General features: G+C 36.1%; 5 protein-coding genes across 11 annotated transcripts in view; all 5 read left to right on the top strand.

Moving 5' to 3' along the window:
* Positions 1 to 2,682, top strand: part of LOC106958608 (OX-2 membrane glycoprotein-like) — an 8,761-nt gene extending 6,079 nt beyond the window's left edge. Inside the window, exons 9-12 of one of the 2 annotated variants that reach the window (XM_015050587.1) lie at positions 248 to 280; positions 958 to 1,023; positions 1,716 to 1,778; positions 2,136 to 2,682. In XM_015050587.1, the coding sequence (XP_014906073.1) occupies positions 248 to 280; positions 958 to 1,023; positions 1,716 to 1,778; positions 2,136 to 2,292 (319 nt within the window). In that variant the 3' untranslated portion in view covers positions 2,293 to 2,682. The remainder of the gene's footprint in view (positions 1 to 247; positions 281 to 957; positions 1,024 to 1,715; positions 1,779 to 2,135) is intronic. The other variant, XM_015050586.1, reaches the window with a different exon arrangement.
* The window catches only part of LOC106958610 (OX-2 membrane glycoprotein-like), a 15,799-nt gene extending 8,555 nt beyond the window's left edge, over positions 1 to 7,244 (top strand). The window contains exons 2-8 of the mRNA XM_015050593.1: positions 4,868 to 5,170; positions 5,248 to 5,286; positions 5,365 to 5,449; positions 5,546 to 5,578; positions 5,731 to 5,748; positions 6,128 to 6,202; positions 6,582 to 7,244. Coding sequence (XP_014906079.1) covers positions 4,868 to 5,170; positions 5,248 to 5,286; positions 5,365 to 5,449; positions 5,546 to 5,578; positions 5,731 to 5,748; positions 6,128 to 6,202; positions 6,582 to 6,735 — 707 coding nt within the window. The 3' untranslated portion in view covers positions 6,736 to 7,244. The remainder of the gene's footprint in view (positions 1 to 4,867; positions 5,171 to 5,247; positions 5,287 to 5,364; positions 5,450 to 5,545; positions 5,579 to 5,730; positions 5,749 to 6,127; positions 6,203 to 6,581) is intronic.
* Positions 7,245 to 8,116: 872 nt separating this feature from the next.
* On the top strand, positions 8,117 to 11,039 carry LOC106958609 (OX-2 membrane glycoprotein-like). Of its 4 annotated transcripts, XM_015050589.1 has the most exons (8): positions 8,120 to 8,234; positions 9,089 to 9,427; positions 9,506 to 9,805; positions 10,007 to 10,045; positions 10,123 to 10,219; positions 10,303 to 10,341; positions 10,484 to 10,697; positions 10,864 to 11,039. In XM_015050589.1, the coding sequence occupies exons 1-7, from the start codon at positions 8,120 to 8,122 to the stop codon at positions 10,665 to 10,667; spliced, it is 1,113 nt and encodes a 370-aa protein (XP_014906075.1). In that variant the 3' UTR covers positions 10,668 to 10,697; positions 10,864 to 11,039. The 4 variants fall into 4 exon arrangements, with proteins under 4 accessions (XP_014906078.1, XP_014906075.1, XP_014906074.1 ...); XM_015050592.1 differs by having other exon boundaries at positions 8,117 to 8,234; positions 9,506 to 9,670; positions 10,484 to 11,039; XM_015050588.1 differs by having other exon boundaries at positions 10,484 to 11,039.
* Positions 11,040 to 11,887: 848 nt separating this feature from the next.
* On the top strand, positions 11,888 to 14,079 carry LOC106958601 (OX-2 membrane glycoprotein-like). Of its 3 annotated transcripts, none has more exons than XM_015050566.1 (7): positions 11,888 to 11,978; positions 12,648 to 12,801; positions 13,088 to 13,420; positions 13,482 to 13,537; positions 13,616 to 13,677; positions 13,780 to 13,816; positions 13,913 to 14,079. In XM_015050566.1, exons 2-7 carry the CDS (start codon positions 12,744 to 12,746, stop codon positions 13,955 to 13,957), a joined length of 591 nt encoding a protein of 196 aa, XP_014906052.1. In that variant the 5' UTR covers positions 11,888 to 11,978; positions 12,648 to 12,743; the 3' UTR covers positions 13,958 to 14,079. The 3 variants fall into 3 exon arrangements, with proteins under 3 accessions (XP_014906052.1, XP_014906053.1, XP_014906054.1); XM_015050567.1 differs by having other exon boundaries at positions 11,898 to 11,978; positions 12,720 to 12,801; positions 13,076 to 13,426; positions 13,530 to 13,537; XM_015050568.1 differs by lacking the exons at positions 13,780 to 13,816; positions 13,913 to 14,079 and having other exon boundaries at positions 11,898 to 11,978; positions 12,720 to 12,801; positions 13,076 to 13,426; positions 13,493 to 13,537; positions 13,616 to 13,678.
* Positions 14,080 to 15,475: 1,396 nt separating this feature from the next.
* LOC106958600 (OX-2 membrane glycoprotein-like) overlaps positions 15,476 to 17,831 on the top strand; it is an 18,292-nt gene continuing 15,936 nt past the window's right edge. The window contains exons 1-2 of the mRNA XM_015050565.1: positions 15,476 to 15,572; positions 17,076 to 17,206. The gene's annotated coding sequence lies outside the window, so the exon portion shown is untranslated. The remainder of the gene's footprint in view (positions 15,573 to 17,075; positions 17,207 to 17,831) is intronic.

Raw genomic sequence — 17,831 nt, 5'->3', positions numbered from 1 at the left:
AGGTTTCAGTTTTTACATTTACAATTTGAATCGTTCACATCGACATGTGTCCCTGTTTCTCCAAAGGATTGTTTGTGCTGGCTGGATTAGTGTTGGCGCTCTGTGTTGCTGCTCTCTTCTTTGTGTCGCTCAGAAAACAGGCAGAGAAAAGGTACTGCTGTCACAGTGTCTAGATGGTTATATCACCTCAGTAAATGTCTCAATCAAATGATGAATGTTTGTGATAAAACTATATTTGATCACACAGGAAACATAAAGATACACCAGGCATCAACTCTCACTAAGAGCCTTTTATTCTTGTTCTTCATTTACACCAATAGTTCTTCATCTTTATAATTATTGCATTTACTAACAAAAAGGTCACCTCTATTACTTTAGACAAGAATTTAAAACAGAAAGCTGCTTAGTTTATTACTTTTAGAAATTGTGGAGTACTCATTACTCTAGACCAACATTTAGCTTTATACGTTTAATGTTGGACCAAAACCTAGAGAAACTCCTGTTAGTTTACTTAGCAGTCCAGAACAAGAAGCAAACATGGAGAACCAGCATTTAGCTTTATACTGTACAAATCTACAACTCAACCCAGAACAGCTGAAACCAACATTTAATTTTATGCTTACTAATAAAATCAAACGTGGAGAAACAATATTTGGTATACCTCACTAATCTTGCCAAACATGGAGACCCAATATCTAATTTTATCAGAACAAGAATCCAGAGAAACCCCTAATAGTTTATACATTACACACTACTTATTCTTAAAATGAGGAACCAATATGTAGTTTTGTACTTTGACTTTTTTATCTTTATTTTGGCTTCATTGTTTTGTTTGAATTTCCTTCTAATTCATGTAAAGAACTTTGAACTGCCTTGTTGCTGAGAATGTGCAACATAATAGACTGGTAAATGTCTCAATCAGCCGATTGTGTGATGAAAATATATTTAATCACACAGGGAACATAAAGATGCAACAAAAATCAACTCTGTTATGATGAATGAAGAAGCGTTGGACATGTTGAAGTAAGTCCCTTTTAATAGTTATTCCTCATTTACACCAATATTTATTCTGCTTTCTCATTGGCGTAAACGTAAAAATGATTGCCAGTTGGCATTTTCTGAATTTAACGGCTGTTTGTGCATGTGCTTATTTAATCAATAAGAGAATAGGAGCCGCTCTGCTCCTTCACCTCCTTTGCTGGTGTCCCTCCCACATGTAGTAATGAGCCCAACAGACGGTTAACGATGTGGGACAGAAACTGTTTTAAACAAAAATTGAAAATATTTCTTGTTTTGTTGTTGAGTTGCAAACCCGCGTGTGTAATGGAGTATCCAACTGCTTTCGCATTCGCCTCATTTAAGTGTCCCTTATGCCCCTATTTTGACTGCCGTCTGCAATTTGTATTTACAAACACTAGATGGCACTCCTCTCCTTATTACAGATAATGAGAACAATAATTTATTTCACAAACCTGTGGAAAAAATCTGCAAAGAAAAAGTCTAAATCTTGTTGGTTTTGCATTAGTTTTTAAATATATTCCATGTCATTTGAGAAAAATACAGGAATTTCTTTGTGCTTATTTTGTTCTTCAGACAGTTATGTGTATAACTAGATGATGAATCACTAAACAGATAACTTATAGAACTTGGTCGTTATACCTTTAAGTTTAAATGTCTTCATGTAGTTTGACTTCTGTATTTTTTAACCCACTTAGCGGAACACTCATGGATGGAGAAGAGAAGAAGAACAGTACAGAAGAGAGAATGGAAGACAACAGGTTGGTCTAATATTAAGTGGAAGTAGGAGTAGCCAGTTAATCTCAAGTGATTAGGGCGTGCATATAATGCATACACATCACAAAGTAAACAGTAACACTCCTGTGCTTTCTCTTGCTTTGACACATTCTTGAAATATTGGTCCACTTCTGTCTGCTTTTACTACCATCTCTCTTTTCTTTGTATTTCAAGGACTGCAGATTTATGTAGCCTTTAGCTTTAGAACAATTTAAATTGTTAATATGTCACTATGCCTTCTTATCATCTGATGTGTTTGTCAGATTTAACTCACTTTGCTTCAAATGCACGAAAAAGGGAAAAAAAGCACAAAATAAGATGTTCTCTGTTGTTATTTTCAGGGTCATTGAAGAACCTGTGGTACCCGAATCAATATACGTCTCCCGATATAGTTCACCAGGCTTAACAAAACGCCACAACAGAGACCAGGAGTCATCAGTCAAACCAGCAGTAACGTCTGACTCTGAACAGGTTAACCAAGGAAAGAAAATTAACTGACCCACCAGTTTGTGGTGGAAGAGATGAAACAGCTACACCTGAGGTCAAAGGTTGTGGGAAAAGAACTTATTGTGAAGTTAGGCTCCTTGTTAAGATGTTCCGGGTACATCAGGAGGACAGGAGACCAGAGGAAGAACCAGGACGCCCTGGAGGGACGACGTTTCTCTTCTGGTCTGAGAATTTGGGATTCCCCCAAAGGAGCCTCCATGGCCTGACCCCAGGTTAATAGGAAGATGATGGATGGAATGGACGATTAATAAAACAAAAACTTTGTAATAATTTCAACACCACCCTGATTTGAATGAGCTAAATCATGAATATAAATATGCATTTCATTTAAATAAAAAGTAAAATGCATTTTTTATTTTAAATAAAAAATGCATTTATTTCATAAAGTAAAATGAATTTACTTTATAAAAAATGTAAAAACAAATTCCTTTCTGAAGTATTTTCTTTGTTTTAATTTCTCTTGTGTATTCTCAAGAATAAGTTAGTTGATAGTTGTTTACATATTATTTAAGTACTATGTCATAGCCATAAATAAAGCATTTCATATCAATATATCAGAATTGCCTATCAGTTTATTTTGATGAGTCGTTATTCTGCTGAATTATGGTAATAAATATTTTGGTACAATGCTTTAAGTTGTGATTTATTGGTGTCTGCAAACAATTTCTTATTGCAGGTTATGAATAAATGATCAATAGATACACAGTTGATTTGAAACATTTGCTTTCAAATCTGGAAAATGTGGATCTGAAACAAACACGCTGACGTACAAATTAGTGCAAGGCGGAAATCAACTGTGACAAAAACACATTGCTATAAAGGTTTTAAGAAAGTCAGAACAATAATTGGTCCAAAGTTTTTTTTGAAGGATTAAACTGCGTGGAAGAGAAGAGTCACAGATTTTTACATCGTCTTGTGCGGTGAAATTTTTTTTCCCCACCGAATCACATTATTACAACATAACATTTTGAGTGTGTGATGTTCTCTTTAAAATTCCACAAGGTACTCAATTTTTTTGACTTTCTAATATTTCCAGAACTACCGGTTTTGCTGTCATGGCTTACTAAAAAAACAATAACCACAGTCCAAATAAATACTTTAAAATACATTTAGAAAAACAGGTAAGCTGTTGAAGACCAGTTGAAAGGTCAGACTCACTGGAACAAAACATTAATATATAAAAATTAATTTCAATACAATGATCTTGTGTTTTGAATTATATTCTGAGAAGTTAAACGTTTTTAAGCCACTGACTGATAAAAGAGAGTGAAGCTTGTGGACGACAAGTTGGAACTTATTCTCAGTGCACACTTCTCATGTCTTATTTATTTCCACAGCCATTATTATTATGTCTTTTAACAAAAAAATTGTTCATGCTGACTGTCTGGGTGAGAATAACTTCCGCCAGAGATTTATATTTGATGTAATATTAGTTGTTTTTTTTCAGGATCAAAACACTTTTAATGAAGCTGATGAACGAGGTTAAATCCACGTGACTCATGACGTTACAGTTCAGACTCAACTTTCTGCTCCAGCAGTTCTGCATGAACAGGTGGAACAGGAAGTATGTTGACTTGAAAGAGTCGCAGCAGGTTACAAAGATGATTGTAACCTGCTGTTACAATCATCTGTTTTTTAGTTACCACCGTCCTTCAGACAGGTGAGAGCAGCTTTGTTTTTATACACCGGAGCACATTGGCTACTTTCTCCTCATCTTTGCGAGTCTGTTTTTAACTTTAGTCAAAAATGTGTAATTTTATAATCTGCAAATCTATTTTAAAAGGTTTCAGCGACTACAACACACAATAACTGGATGCCTTAATAGTAATCAGATCAGTGCAATAAGGATGAGTGTATTTGTTATTCCTCGGTTAAAAACGAACCTAATCTGGGATGGCGTCACCTATGAACGTGTGTGTGTTGTTTAAACGAGGGACTACGGATGGAAATGAGTATTTTGCTAAATTTGTAATATTTACGACCATTTTGTGCGTTTGTTAATATGCATTTGAATAAAACCAATCAGTCTACGTTCTACAAATAAACAACTTAATCCAAACATTTTTTTAAACAATAAGTGCTCCTTTTATGAACCAGTTTTACTGTTGACTGCGTTTCTTTCAGGTCAGTCGGCTGGGATAGAAACAAAGGAGACTGTTTGGGCAGCAGTAGGAGACCAAGCTTCTCTAAGCTGTCGGCTCACTGAGGATAAAAACATCCTTGAGATCAGCTGGCTGAAGGTTCTTTCTGATGGAGAGAAGACACTCGCCACCTACATCAAGGACTTTGGTTCCAGAGTGAGACCTGATCTGGAGGAGAAGATGGATTTTCAGTATGAATCTCTGCATAGCTGCTCCATGGTGATCAGGAAGGTGATGGAGGAGGATGAAGGCTGCTACCGATGTTTGTTTAACACCTATCCTAAAGGAGCGATGATAGGCAGAACATGTCTAAAACTCTGTGGTGAGTAAAGAACAGCAGAACATCTTCAGATGGTGAACTCTTCTCTGTATAACATTTGTTATAATATTTTGTGTAACATTTGTCATGTCTGTTCTCCCCACAGAGCTGCATGGACCCTTCATTACTATCAGCAGATCAAACTCTCCTCCAGGGTCGGTTGTGACCTGTTCAGCCACAGGTCGACCTGTTCCCATGGTAACACTGACTGTTCTCCATCAGAACCTCAGCTTCTCCCACTACAACACCAGCAGAGTGACCAACACCAACGGTACCGTCACTTCCACCACCACAGCTCTGCTCTCAGCTCTCAACAGCACACAGGTTGAATGTTCAGTATTAGTGCAAACTGCTGCTCTCAGAGAGCTGCTGGTCACCGTTCCTGGACTCACAGAGACGTCTGATGATGGTGAGGAACTTTTTTGAAGACTCATTTATAGACTGATGATCTGTTTGTGACTCTGATCTCTGATCTTCTCTCACCAGGTTTGGATGTAGAACCTGGTTCAAATTACATTATTATTGGTAAGTTCATGCTGAGGTTTCAGTTTTTACATTTACAATTTGAATCGTTCACATCGACATGTCCCTGTTTCTCCAAAGGATTGTTTGTGGTGGCTGGATTAGTGTTGGCGCTCTGTGTTGCTGCTCTCTTCTTTGTGCTGCTCAGAAAACAGGCAGAGAAAAGGTACTGCTGTTACAGTGTCTAGATGGTTATATCATCTCAGTAAATGTCTCAATGAAATGATGAATGTTTGTGATAAAACTATATTTAAACACACAGGAAACATAAAGATACATCAGACATCAACTCTCAGTAAGATACTTTTATTCCTGTTTTTCAGTTACACCAATATTTATTCATCTTTATAATGATTTTATTTTTTACCTTTTAAAAAGGTCATCTCAGTAAATGTCTTTATCTGCCAATTAATGTTTGTGTGATTAAAATATATTTGTATCACACAGGAAGAAGGACATGTTGATGTAAGACCATTTTTATTGTCATTCGTCAATATTTCAATATTCATTCAGCTTTCTCACTGGTATAAACGTTGGTATGAACCATATGCGACTCGTAGGGGTGCCGCAATAGAAGGGCACCAAAGTAATGGCATAAGAAAACTGCTAGTCTGATTTTTTTGTAATTTAATAGCTGTTTGTGCATGTGTAAAAGATATAAATAACAGTTATTTGTTTTATTAGATAAGTTATAAAATACAACTTATAGAACTTGGTAGTGATAAACCTGAGTTTAAATATTTTCACTCAATAGAACATTAGTGCTGTTGTGATATATTTATTAAAAATGTCATGTTTTTTTCATGTGCTTTGACTGCTGTAATGTTTTAAATCCACTTTGCAGAGATTACATGTTTAACAGCTGTAAGGATAAAGAAGAGAAGGAGGATGCTACAGTACAGACAAGGGAAGACACCAGGTTGGTATAATATTAAATGGAAGTAGCAATAGCCACTTAATCGCAAGTGAATATATTTGTATCACACTGGGAAAGTGAAGATGCATCAGATATCGATTCTCTGTAAGACTTTTATTGTTATTCCTAATTTACACCAGCCTTTATTTGCTTTCTCTTGTTTGCAACATTTTAAAAGATTAACCTACTTCTACATTTACTAATATCTTCCTTTTCTTTCTCATGCGCTACAGATTTATCTAACCTTTAATTTTAGAACATTTCATGCCTTCTTCCCATCTGATGTGTTCATCAGATTTAACTTTGTTTCAAATGCATGAAAAAATGGCAAAAGAAACAAAAAAATATCACAAAATAAGATGTTCCCTGTTGTTGTTTTCAGTGTTTTGGAACCTCTTGTGATACCCATGAAAGTAGCAGACATCGTATGTCCACCGTATCTGAAGCGCAACTCCAACAGAGTGCAGCAGTTAGCAGAACAACTAAAAGAAACATCTGTCTTGAACAACGTTAAACATGGAAAGAAAACTAACTGACCTATTACTTGTGGTGGAAGAGATGAAACAGTCACATTGAGGTCAAAGGCTGTGGGAAAAGAACTTATTGTGAAGTGATGCTCCTTGGTAAGATGTCCCGGGTTCATCAGGAAGAGACCCAGAGGAAGAACCAGGACACGATGGAGGGACGACGTTTCTCAGCTGGCCTCCACAACCTGACCCTATAGGAAGATGATGGATGAAGTGGATGATTTAAAAAACTTTGTAATAATTTCAACATAAGGATGATTTTAATTAATTAAATGTCAATATGCATTTCATTTAAAATAAAAACAAATTATTTTATGGAGAATTTTCTTTGTTTTAATTTCCCTTTTTGCCTTTTTTAGAAAAAGTTAATTTATAGTTGTTGACACATTATTTAAGTACTGTTTCATAATCATAAATAATACATCTCGTATTAATATATCATAGAATTGCATATCAGTTTGTTTTGACGAGGAAGTAGTTATTCTGCTGAATTATGGTAATAAATATTTTGGAAGAAGCCCTGAAGGTGTGATTTATTAATGTCGGCAAACATTCTCTTACTGCAGGTTATGAATAAATGCTCAGTAGATACACGTTTGGTTTGAAACATTTGCTTTAATATCTGGAAAATGTAGATATGAAACAAACATGCTGATGTACAAAATAGTGCAAGGCAGGAATCAACACCTGTCACAAAAAAACGCATTACTATAAAGGTTTTAAGAAAGTCCAAACAATAACTGGTCCAAGCAATTTTTCCCACCAAATCACAGTATTACAATACATCATTTTGAGTGTGTCATGTTGTTCTGATTGTTAAATTTCCTAATGTACTCAATTTTTTTCACTTTCTCATATTTTCACAACTACATTCAGTTCCCACACTGAAACTGGGCTTCACCCATCAGAAAGGTGAGAAAAAAATACATAATCAATTTTGTACCTCCGAATAAATTACATTTTTTAACCATCAAAACTGATCTTGTTTTTCATGATAGAGTACATAATGCCACAGGAGCTCATTTGATTTTAAAGACAATTCTAGACAAGTCCTCAAATACAGAACAGTAACCGGGTTGGAAATATTCTCAAATATTACAAAAATATAAAGTTTGAAAAACTTGGTGCAACATTTTTTTAGTTAATTCCAATGTAAAGTTTGAAACGTAATATCCAAATATTGATTTATGGAGTCATTTTATAAAAATCTATCAAAGAATTATTTAACAAATCTGTTTTTTTTACTCCAGGTTTATCAGGCTGCCTTTTCAAATAAACTCAGCTTCTTGCATGGATTTGTTGACCCAGTAAAGTCGTTGATTCTAGACTAATCCGTATAATAACTGATGACGTTATTTTATATTTCATTTTTAATCCAACACCTGGCGACGTAATGACGTCACGCGCACTTCTGAGACTCAGTAGCTGTGAATCTTTAAACTTTCCGTCAACAATGCAAAACGCTGCAGTCATCAGCTGCGTTTTTATTAGCAGCTTACTTCACACAGGTGAGGAGAAATTAATAATCCGTGTAGTTAATAGATGAAATGACGTATTCCGTCAACTTTTTAAAGTTTATTTTGTTGAAATGTCCGCAAATGCGTGAAACGCGCGACGTTATAGTGAGTTATACGATGACAAACAATAAATTATCAATAATTCATTGAAATCTAACTTTCGTGTTTTTACAAGAACACGAACTTGGTGTTTTTGAAACGTACTTGGTGTTAACGACAACGAGCCATCTTACTACTTATAGTTATAATTGTTAAAGATGAACAGGAAGTGTTTTTGACTAAATGTGACGGTTCCGCTGTTATGTAAACAGACATGGCGCAGACAGAGCTACCTGTTTACATATTTCACATTAAAACCACACATTTCCGTTTATTCTATTGAAGTTTTATGAGATAAAACAAAACAAAGTTGTGCTTAGTTATGAAGGTAAAAGAAAAATTATTCATGACCCAGCAAACGGGGAAGAATCGCAGCATATGACTTAATTGTATTACTTGGAGGCAGGATTTATTAAGCTTTGTCTTCTTTTCGAACTAGATATTAAAGTTTTGTTTTTGTTGTTGTTGTTATATTTTTTTGTTCTAAATAATTTTGTTTTTTCTAGGACATTTTGCACTTCCTAAATAATTTAAATATTTGGTTTCATTTTTATTTCAGTACTACAGCATCAAATGAGGAAGTTGAGCTTAAATGTTAAAAATGCAGATATATATATTTTTCTTTATAGTCCACAAGGGAAAGAAAACTCTTCTTAAGGTTACTGATATACACAAGTCTACATTTTATTGGCCAGAACTTTTTGATGTTAATATTTAGAGCCTTAATTCTGGAAACTTTTCTTCAGGTCAGTTTGCTCTAATAGAAACAAAGGAGACTGTCTGGGCAGCAGTGGGAGACCAGGCTTCTCTGAGCTGTCGGCTCACTGAGGATAAAGATGTCCTCCAGATTACCTGGCAGAAAGTCCTTCCTAATGGAGAGAAGAACCTCGCCACTTATACCAAGAAGTTTGGTTCCAGAGTGAGTGCAGGTGTGGAGGAGAAAATGGATTTTCAGTATGAATCTCTGCAGAGCTGCTCCATGGTGATCAGGAAGGTGATGGAGGAGGATGAAGGCTGCTACCGATGTTTGTTTAACACCTATCCTAACGGAGCGCTGATAGGCAAAACCTGCCTAAAACTTAATGGTGAGTGAAGAGCAGCAGAACATCTGCAGATGGTGAACTCTGGTTGATGTTTTAAAATTCTGTCTGTTCTCTCCACAGAGCTGCATGGACCCTTCATTACTATCAGCAGATCAAACTCTCCTCCAGGGTCAGTTGTGACCTGTTCAGCCACAGGTCGACCTGTTCCCATGGTAACACTGACTGTTCTCCATCAGAACCTCAGCTTCTCCCACTACAACACCAGCAGAGTGACCAACACCAACGGTACCATCACTTCCACCACCACTGCTCTGCTCTCAGCTCTCAGCAGCACACAGGTTGAATGTTCAGTATTCGTGCAAACTGCTGCTCTCAGAGAGCTGCTGGTCACCGTTCCTGGACTCAAAGACTCATCTGATGGTAAGAAATTATTTTAATGACTAAAAAACCATGAACCTCCTGTGCATTGTATATATATTCAACACAGTAAGACTGCAGATGTGGCTGCAAACGTCCAATGGAAGATCTGTGACATAAAATAGGTTTTAGATGTTATTGTTAATCACTGCAAAGGTGAGACTGATGGTCACTTTGTGGTTCTGATGATTCATTTTTGGACAGGTTTTGATGAAGACTTTGAATCTGATGATAAGGATGAAAGTAAGTTCAGAATCAGGCATGGGAGTATTTTTATTTATTCAAAAATGTTGCTGAAATCTGTTGCTCTTTCTCCAAAGGATGGCTTGTAACTGTTGCAATGGGATTACTTGTGTTTCTCTGTGGAGCTTTTGGGGTTTTATCCATGTTGTGGTTCAAAAAGAAGCATCAGAACAGGTAACTATTTTCAGACAGCTTTATCGTTTTGTCAGCAATGTTTTTCTTTTTCCTCATTCTTAAATTCTGCATGTGCCTCACAGGAACAAGAAAAATCCTACAGAACAAACTAAAAATAATCAGTAAGACTCTTATTTGTTTTCTTTATTTCCTTTGAATATTCCTCATATCACATTTGCTCCTTGCTATAATAATATATTTATCTTTCCTTGTGTTTATTTATAAAAGTTTCTCATCTAAATCTTGTTTTTGTTTCTTTTTAAGGTCTGAAGAGCGTCAGATGCCTGAAAAGAACAACGACAATAACACATGTGTCCTTATTAACAGACAAACTAGCAAGCAGCAATCACCAACATCACCAACATCACCAACAACACCTGATATAGAAAGCTGTTCACCTGAGGGTATGAGACTACATCAAAAACTAACTGCCAAGAAATCTAAATAATATAATAAACCACTTGACTTGCATTTTAATGTTTAATGCAAGATGTTTTCTCATTTCCTGAAAAGTTTCACTTTTATTGATAGATTGTTTCTGTCAGTCGGCAGCCATGTTGCCTAATTAACCATTGGCTTCAATGAAGCTCATCCACGTTTCCTGCATGCTGTCAATAATTATGGAACAAAAACGCTCACCGTAGAAAAAAATACACAATTTATTCTTTGTGCAGTCATATATGCTACATGCTAACTGGAACTGTGTAGTTACAATAGAGGTGGCTCCAAAAACTATTGGATTTTAAAAAATATTGTTCACTATAGTTTTGTTTTGCTATTGTGACATAAGCAGCCATCTTAAATAATGTCAGAAGCTAAACATGATGGTTAAAAGCATTTATTATGAGTGTGTGTCTGTATTTTTAGTATTTTGAACACTGTTGAGGTCGTCAGTTTTTATATATATGTATATGTGTAAAGAGAGAACATTTGTGTTAAAATATGGTGTTTATTGTTTTCACTAAAACTAAATGGAAAGCAAATGTACATTTTTTTATATGAACATACTGAGATACAAAGTGAATTTGTTTTTTTTTTCTACATTTTAATAATCCTTTCCAATACATTTTATACAAACGGAAAACTTGTGTATTTATTTAAATAGTGGCACGTGTTGAAGAGTAAAATGAGTCGAGTGAACGTGTCAATCTTTATCTCACTGTTGCTATAAATAAAACAGACATTGATATTCTTTCATTATAAAAAAAAACCCACACTAGCTGGACTTGATATTTTTTTAAATAATAGATCTAGACAATTTTCATCTGATGCTCCAAAACAGTTACATTAAAAAGTTTTCTGCTATTTTGTGAACATTTTAAGCAAAATAAACAAGTGGACATTCCCAAGGCCTGTGTATGTGCTCTGTGGTTTTGCTGCTTCCTATTCTTAAAAGATTTTTGTTGTAGTACAGAAGAAATTTAAAAAATAAAGTAAAATAAAAACTTCATTGATACGTGCAATGCACAAGACAGAAAGGAGTAACGTCACCTGTTTAAAGATGGGACAAAATACACGTTGGACATAATTACACCCCCTTTCTTCGTGTATTTTCTTTGTATTAAAGACTGCCCTGTATTTACACATTTTTCACCAAGCTGCATTTCTCCCATTGAGACTGAAGTTGGCAATAAGCATGTAGTTGCAGCAGTTCGCCACAAGTGGGCATATCGATCACATTGAGTACTTCTGACGACCCAACGACAGTTCAGCGTCGTTACGGCTGTTGAACAGCGGGGACCGTCTTATCTGTCAACAGGTAAAATATAAATCGACACAATTATAGCAATGTTAATGTCTGCAGCTGCACACAACTTTCCATATTTGAGAAGAGTTGACTGTTTATCCCAGACTGTTTAGTGGTTAAATGTTTTTCGTGTTCGTTTCAGTAAATTAGCAATTAGAATTAACCGTCCCGCTAATGTGGGACTAACACAGGGGTAGAAACTAGTTACATCTGTTCCGTTACATTTACTTGAGTAACTTTTTTGGGAGTATTTTAACTACGCCGTACTTTTGACTTGAATAATCTTATTATGAAGAACCCCTTCTCTTGAGTAGACTTTGAGTAATTTAACTGAAAGAAGAACAGTCTTGTTTTAAACACAAATTCACCAGACTCAGACACACACCTGCGGTTTTGGCTAGCTGTATAAGTTTTATATTGAAAGAAATGTATTTTTTGCCTAATTTTGTTACCTTGTAATTATGCTATTTATATGAATTACTTTCATTCTCATCTTTAAAATACAAAATTTCTTGAATGACATTTTACTTTCACTTGAATAAAAATATGGTGAAGTATTTTTGGGGGGGAACTCTATGCCCCTCTATATAATTGTTACGCTGCATTTGTTTGTGTTGCAGAAGAAGTTAGTGAAGATGAAATAATTTATTTGCGCAATATTATTGATACTTTCTTATATAGGGCAAGAACAGCAATTCAGCGCTGTGACGGTGGTTGAACAGATCGGCTGTGGCTCGCTGGCTGTGTTTGCAGATGTGAAACCAACTGGGTCAGACGATGTGTGGACCGGTCCTCCCCCTGTGCCTGCTGCTGTGGATCCTACGAGCAACACAAGGTATGTTTTACCTCCATACAGACTGCTGCTGGTTTTATGAGAACATCAGACAAACATTATTAGTTATTTATTAATTTATAGATTATTCTGACTATTAATCAGATAAAAAAATTGGCACATTTTGCAGATTTTTTTGCTCAATTAAGACAGAACCACTTAAATTTCATCTTTTGTTCTCTTTGTGCTTGTCTCAAAAGGAGTGCCTTTTACTTGATGAATACAAGAATAATTTAGCTTTAGCCTAAAAATTGCACCCTGTTTTTATATAAGTGAGTGTTTCCTACAGGTGTAGCAGCTGTGGTCCAAACCCAGCAGACGGTGTCGGCAGCACTGGGAAAAGATGCCACTCTCAGCTGTCAGCTCCTGGAAACTAAAGTTGTCTCGCAGGTCACCTGGCAGAAGGTCTCGGGGAACACAGAGAAGAATATCTGCACTTACTCCGAGAAATTTGGTTCATCGGTGTATCCAGAATATAAAGACAAAATTCAGTTTACGGAAGCTGGATCGCAGAAGAGCTCCATAGTTATCAGGAACGTCACAGAGCAGGATGCAGGATGTTATCGCTGTCTGTTCACCACCTTCCCTGACGGAAACCTGATAGGGAGAACCTGCCTGAAGGCTTATGGTGAGAACCTCGTTTGATGATCATTTGATGGCTGGTGTGATTTAAACGTTTCAGTTTCATTTTCAGTTTCAGTGTCACCTATATATTCTGCATCGTATCACAGAGGCGTCGGTAAGTTCACGGTCAGAGTTTTTTTTTTTTTTTTTTTTTTTTTTTTTTTTTTTTGAATAACACGTCTTCTTCCTACAGGATGGCTTTCTGTTGCTGCAGCAGTGGCAGCCTGGAATTTTTTACTGTCCTGCGTGGAATAGGTACTTCTGTCTAATCGTTTTTTTCATTGTTTTACCTCATTAATGATTCAAAATCAGTTATTTGCTAACATTTTAATTGAATTACTTTTAAATCATACACAGGAATAAAAAAAAACCTTCAAAGGACGCCACAAAAAATGTAAGTATGTCATTTGTTCCTCAGTTTTGCAGATAGATTTATCGTCTTTTACCACCTTTAGCACCTCTGTGTCCTTTGTGGGATACCATATTTTAGGGTTGCTACACTGGACATCAAGGAGGACCTGACCAAAGCAGCTGAAGAAGAACTGTACTTTGACCATTAGTGGAATAAGCCGGACTTTCCTTCTTGATCGAACAGCAGCTCTTTCCTAATGACACTGTAATAAAAGAATGCAGGAGTTCCTGACAGGCAGAGTTCAATTACAGACTGGTTGTTGTCTCTAGAGCTGCGCAATTTGTTTCAGATGTTTTGCACAACTATCCTCTATGCTGCTTTAATCACAAAGGTTAAAGCAACAGATTAACTTTGTAGTTAATCTGTTGCTTTAACCTTTGTCAGGGTGTTACTTCAGGATTTGTAAGAACAGATGTTTTCTTAAAAAGATCCACTGAATCTGTAATAAAAAAAGGAAATGGTGGCTTTAGTTGTATTAAGCTTTTGTGCGTCATAACTCTGCTTTCAAAATCAGAGGGAACTCCACAGTGAGATTCAAACAGCAAAGATATTGATTGCTTAGATCAAACATCTGTTAATAAAGAAACATTAACATATGTAAGTATTTACAATTACAAATACTTACATATAAAAAAATTGGACAAATTGTTCCCAGTTAAAGAATCAAACTGTCATGTCTTTATAATGCCGACATGGATGTACAGTATGTCTGCTTTTTGCTGAGGAAAATCATGCTTTATAGGTTGAATTGCCTCATGGGTGTCAATCAAGCTGATAGATGTTCTCAAGAAATAATTTTAAATAAGTAATGATTTAAAAAAAAAAAAAAAAAGTTGATGCGCAATCAAACGTTCAAAAGTTTGGATCTATGTAATGTAATGAGTGGTTTTATTTCAAGATGTGAGAATATACCCAAATCCAACAGTAGGTGGAGGTAGAGCTGCATGCATGATTTTAGTTAACACGCAGTTTAAATGCTTCTACAGAGGTCGGCCTCTTCATTCGGACACTAAAGGCAGAGCAGGGAGCATATCGGAGTAACTTTGGGCTTTAACGGACTACTCGCTGCTGTCATTGGGTAAGTTTCATAAGTTTCTTTTTTTTTTAAGTTAAATTAAAAAGGCTAAAAGTCCGTTCAATTTAGCATAAAAAGAAGCTTTGTAGTTTATCCACACTGTTTAAACACCTGCGGGAGACGTTTTAAGCGTTTAAAAATATTACAATATAATTATATTACTGCAGGGTTTTTTTGTTCTGTTTTTTTTTTCTTTTTACTGCCTCTGTTTAAAAAAAATACAAAATATAAAAAAAATTCAAAACCTCAAACTTTAAATTTTATCCAAATTGTCTTTTTTTTTTTTTTGTTAGCTTTAATAGTTTTCTGTCTGGAAAATAGTTTTGGGGAACAGAAATTATGGGAGATTAGTAAATGTTTTTTCTCTCTTCAATATGTTATGGATATGGGACAGAATAGACGTTAGATATAATTACACCCCCTCTATTTTCATTTATCTTAATTAAAAGTGATGACTCCTGTTTTAACGTAGACATTTTTCCTCAAGCTGCATTTCTCCTACTGAGACTCAGGGTGGCAGTAGGCATGTAATTGCAGCAATTTTCCACCAGAAGGCGTATTGAACACCTTGAGTACGGTAGTTATCTAACGACAGTTCAACGCCGTAACGGGTGTTGAACAACGGAGACGGTCATTGTTGCTGTCGGTCGGATCTGTCAACAGGTAAATATCAGTTATTGACACAATAATATTAATTGTGCTAGAAGTCCATGCTAACATTGGGAAAGCTAACCGTGTAACTCTGACTGTAGTGATTAAATATAATTTATTTGTTAGTTTATGTGAGCTGGCATCTTATAATTAACCGTTAGAGGTGATGGGGGACTGACAGAGTTGGATACTAACAAGTTATATTTACTTGAGTAACTTTTTAGAGGGGGAAAAAAGTACTTCCATGAGTATTTTTAACATGCCGTGCCTTTTAATTTTATTTGAGTAATAGCAATATGTAGTATCGCGACTTTGGGTCAAATTTCTGGATACTAAAATAACTTCACTGAATGAAGAACGAGCTTGTTTTAGCCAAAAACTCACTCCTGTTTTTGCTAGTTTCGTAAATTTTACTTCCAAAGAAATTGATTTGCTAGAATTTATTTATTTATTATTTATTTATTTTCATTCTGGTCTTTAAAATACCTCCATTTCCATATAGTTTCATATTTTTGGTCCATTTGTCATAATTTCGATTTTTTTTTTTGTCTGTTACTCAGTACTTGAGTAGCCTTTTGACCAAATACTTTTTTTTTCACTCTAGTAATTTCTTGAACGGTCCCTCATAAAAATATGCTATTAAGCTAATCATTTACTTGAGTGTTTCTAATATTTATTTCTATGGAGCAATCTGATGGTAATTTAGCCCTGTAGTGACGGTTTAACATGAGAAATGCTCATTGATGCTCTTTTATCTGTTTAACAGTGGTCAATAGTTAAGAAACCCACAGTTACTATCATGTATGTAACAAATAAATCTCATTTGAAACCATCTGGGGAAACATCTGTATCATGACCCCTACAAAACTGTCCAGAAATGTCACTTAAATCCATATTTCAGTGCTCCTCATTGGGAGCAGCTGATTGATGAACTCTGATTGGGTCCTTGGAGCTGTCTGGAAGGAGGATTTTGCAGCAGAAATGTTCTTCAACTGCTACCCAACAGGAGCAGGCTGCTTGTTCTAAACCAGATGGTTGGCACTGTAAATACTGCAAAGGATTTACAGTGACCCCATAGCTATAAAGCTGTGGGGTCTGGACCAGCAGGGGTGTTCCTCCGGTAATCCCACTGCAATAACATTGTTTCTGACAAGGAAGCACCTTTTAAGCTGAAACCCACCGCACTGGGTTTACAAACACACTCTCTGCTTTTCACTCATCATGTTGTGATTAATGCCTCACTGCCCATCATTTCCTCATCTGTAATTTCTCCAAGGTATTGATTTTGAAACTCCAGGCTTTGATGGCGTCTAGACTGCTGAGGTGACAGCTTGTTTGTGTAATTATGGACTTGCCAAAACAGAGCCGCCTACTGTGGATTAACATGCAAAACATCCATTAGAACCCCAGGTGATAATTCTCGTCACCATGGTAACTTGGAAGCATCACCAAAAACATCTAAAGCGCAAATATCCCCATTACCCGTAAAATCTCTCCTAGTGTTTTTCTCTTTAGAAATCAGGATGTTGGCATCATCATAATCATCGCCTGGCTTCTCATTACAGGACTTGGTGGGTTAATAGGAAGCAGCTCAACATGTGCTGACCAGCAGCTCACCAAGCCACAACACTGGACATCTGACAGAGGTACGCCTACTTTATGTGATGTTTAAAGGAGACTTATCACACAAAATTCACATTTTGTAAATTTTTTACTTCGATTTTGGTCTCAACTGCTTTTAAAAACAGCTTAAGTGCTTATTAAAAGCCCCACCCAGCTGATTTTTGGCAATAAGTTGATGTTTTTTGGTGTCTGGAATCTGAGCCTTTTCAAAAACCTCACATATCTGCAGGCACTGGCCCTCATCTAGCAACCCCAGCAAAGCCTGGCCTGTTACCTGGCAACCCAAGCTGAGCTCTGGCATGTTTGGTCAGCTGGTTTTACCGCTTTTATGTGATCTACAATGGCTGCTGGAAAAGACAAGTGTTTTATTGTCGACTTACCATCCAGAAGCCACATCCTGCATTCTCGTTGGTTGTGCAGGAGGCTCTGCTAAGATGTACAATTGTATATAATAGCTCATCTATTTGCAGCCATTTTCACCTGTGATTGTAATCGTTTAGATGGGGGGGGGGGGGGGGAGAAGAGGGTTTTTGGGGTTTAAAAAGATAAGAGGCCATAAAACATCAAATTCTGAAAAGAGCTCAAAATAGATAGACCAGTTCTATCTGAAATCTCATTATTGAGGAATTAGTTTGTGCAAAAAATGTC

This window comes from Poecilia latipinna, unplaced genomic scaffold (assembly GCF_001443285.1).
Source record: "Poecilia latipinna isolate Pla-1442-1.1 unplaced genomic scaffold, P_latipinna-1.0 Scaffold999, whole genome shotgun sequence".
Lineage (NCBI taxonomy): Eukaryota > Metazoa > Chordata > Actinopteri > Cyprinodontiformes > Poeciliidae > Poecilia > Poecilia latipinna.
The sequence above is the reverse complement of the archived record's forward strand: the minus strand, read 5'-3'. Positions and strand labels throughout refer to the sequence as shown.